The sequence below is a fragment of the Ananas comosus genome, linkage group 7 (assembly GCF_001540865.1).
Source record: "Ananas comosus cultivar F153 linkage group 7, ASM154086v1, whole genome shotgun sequence".
Taxonomy (NCBI): Eukaryota; Viridiplantae; Streptophyta; class Magnoliopsida; order Poales; family Bromeliaceae; genus Ananas; species Ananas comosus.
This window is the reverse complement of record NC_033627.1, coordinates 12,150,504-12,153,056: the sequence shown is the minus strand read 5'-3', so window position 1 is coordinate 12,153,056 and position 2,553 is coordinate 12,150,504. Positions and strand designations below refer to the sequence as shown.

Genomic DNA, 2,553 nt, shown 5'->3' with positions numbered 1-2,553 from the left:
ATTTATTTAATTTTAATATGTAAATCAAACTTTAAAAATTTAAACGATTCTCTCATTTTTTTNTGTTCCTTTCTTGGATCCCCTGTGCTGGTTATATGGTACATACGCCGAAGAAGCAAAGACTATACATGCGATATTCCTTGCTTGTATAGAGCTCCGAGTAGTAGTCGAGCGGATGATAGATTATTCCTTGTCTCCTTACTATTTAAAGTGTCTGTTGTTAAGTAAATCCGTAACAACAAACAAAGAATTGGAAATGGCCATGTCAAGTACCGAGACTGAAGGCCAAGGGAGCTGGAAACTGCCCTCCAAGCTCCAAACAATCTCACAAGACCAACCCATGGGGGGGCGCATCGCGCGTCTCTCTCAAGATCAGGATGTGTTATGGCGCGGCCGTATCTACCCTACGGTCGTACGCATCGGACCTCTGCAACAGCGCGGTCCGATCCAGCTTCCTCAGTGGACTTCCCCTCTGCTGGAAAGAAGGACGACAGTGGAAGGTAAGATTGAGCTCCCTCTGCCTGAAAGAAGGACAGCAGGGGAAGCAAAGATTGAGCTCCCTCTGCCTGAGCTCGGCGGCGGCGTCCCTCTGCTGACTGAGCTCATGATGCCTACATTCACGACGAACGTGGAGAAGACCAAACTGGAGTTCCTCCGCAGATTGATTCTTCGAGGCCACGCCGTCGGCAGAGAGACTGCAGTGGTGGTTCAGTACTTGAACCACATCCAGGTATGGATTGGCATCTTAACAACTTGGCGCCCGCAAGAGCCCAAAATTGGAATCACTCTAAAAACCGACCACTTTTGAAAATAATAATAATAATAATAATAATAATAATAAATGAAAGATAATTGTAAACCTTTTCACTAGGAGAAGGAAAAGGCAAAGCAGACATTAATAATTTAGTTTATAATAATCCTCAAGTTTTGTGAAGCAACTAGATTGATCGCAGTGTGCTATCCTGAAGCTTTAATTCTGATGGCGTATATAATTATTAAAAAAAACATTGGAAAGAATGAGAACGATAGAAAATTGAAGATTTTGCTAAAAACTTTCCTCAATTAGCTCTAGTTAAGACTGCCTCACTCAGTTCGCGGCAGGAGAATGTTTCTGGTATCTGCACTCACCAGCATCCCAATCGTCCAGGGGATGATTAGTTGCATCATCCAGTGCTACGAATCACTGGAGAAGTACAACTTTACTCGCGAAGATCTTGTTGAAATGATGGTGCTCGACGGTTGCTTCATCATCGAGGCGATCGTCAATTACTGGATAAGCAAGAAAGAGGATGAGTTGCCGCTCGCCAACGAGTCGGTCAGGTATGACTTGCTTCTAGTCGAGAACCAAATCCCCTTCTTCGTCCTCGAGGAGCTGTTCCGCATTACCGCCGTACCCGAGTTCGGGACCAAAGACGAAGGCCGAGCGCTCGTCAGAAACCTAGCGGTGTTTTACCTCACCATGGGAGAAATACAGGAAGTGCCGGCTGGCTACAACGGACCCGTCTATCATCTAGTCCATTTACTACACATATGCCTTCGCCCGCTGCCACCACCGACCGCTTCTCGGCGGTCGCCGCCGCCTTTAGTTGGCAAGCTAAGAAAGATGGAGCTCCTATGGAGGCTACTGAACGCGAGCTCCTCGAACTCGCCCGTGGACTGGGTGCTATGGAAACTGATGCCCCCGGCTCGAGAGCTCAGCAGGCTCGGGGTGAGGTTCAAGCCAAAGACGACGCCCCATCTCGCCGACATTACGTTCGACGACAAAAATGGCGTGTTAGAGTTCCCGCGATTTCCTCGTAACGGGCTCGCCATTTACACGGTGAACAATCTAGTGGCGATGGAGATAGGCGACGGTTGGGAACCGACGGAGCGGCTCTTCTGCAGCTACGCGATGTTTATGAGCGAGCTCATCGGCGGGCGGGAGGACGCAACGGTGCTCATCGACGCGGGGATTCTCAAAATTCGCGCCGAGGATTGGCTTGTGGCGGCAACATATTTTGGGAGGCTCGCCCCGCTTAACGTGGGCGGCGGCTATCAGCACCACTTCAGAACGCTGGTCCGCGCCGTGAACGCATACTGTATGCAGGCCAGCAAGGTCATGCGAGTGATGGGCTTCCGCTAGGCGCACGTTTATTTGATTAAACATGTTAACGTTGATCTTTCTTGTTTATTAATAATTATTTTAATGCCGTGTGCGAAAAATACTGACTGTAATCGAAAAAAGAAAAATAAAAATACTCCTTGTACTCTCTTTTTTTTTTTTTTTTTTATAGATGTAACTCTTATACCTCAAGCATCACAGATTCACCCGTCCCCCTTCCAAGGATGACTGAATGGGGCTGATCAGGAATATTCAATGGAAAATAGACAGGTGGCAATCAAAGCTTCTATCGAAAGGAGGTAGACTTATTCTGATCAACGTAGTCCTAACCAATCTCCCTCTGTAGTTTCTGTCGGTGTTCAAGGCACCCAAATGGGTAATTAAGCGTATCGAGACTCTACGTTGAGACTTTTTCTGGAATGAAGGATATAACACATCAGGTAGGGGGTGTC

At 47.3% G+C, this 2,553-nt stretch overlaps 1 protein-coding gene across 1 annotated transcript; it reads left to right on the top strand.

The window, feature by feature from the left end:
• On the top strand, positions 252 to 2,203 carry LOC109713006 (UPF0481 protein At3g47200-like). The gene is made up of 2 exons (XM_020236911.1): positions 252 to 730; positions 1,148 to 2,203. Exons 1-2 carry the CDS (start codon positions 257 to 259, stop codon positions 2,120 to 2,122), a joined length of 1,449 nt encoding a protein of 482 aa, XP_020092500.1. The 5' UTR covers positions 252 to 256; the 3' UTR covers positions 2,123 to 2,203.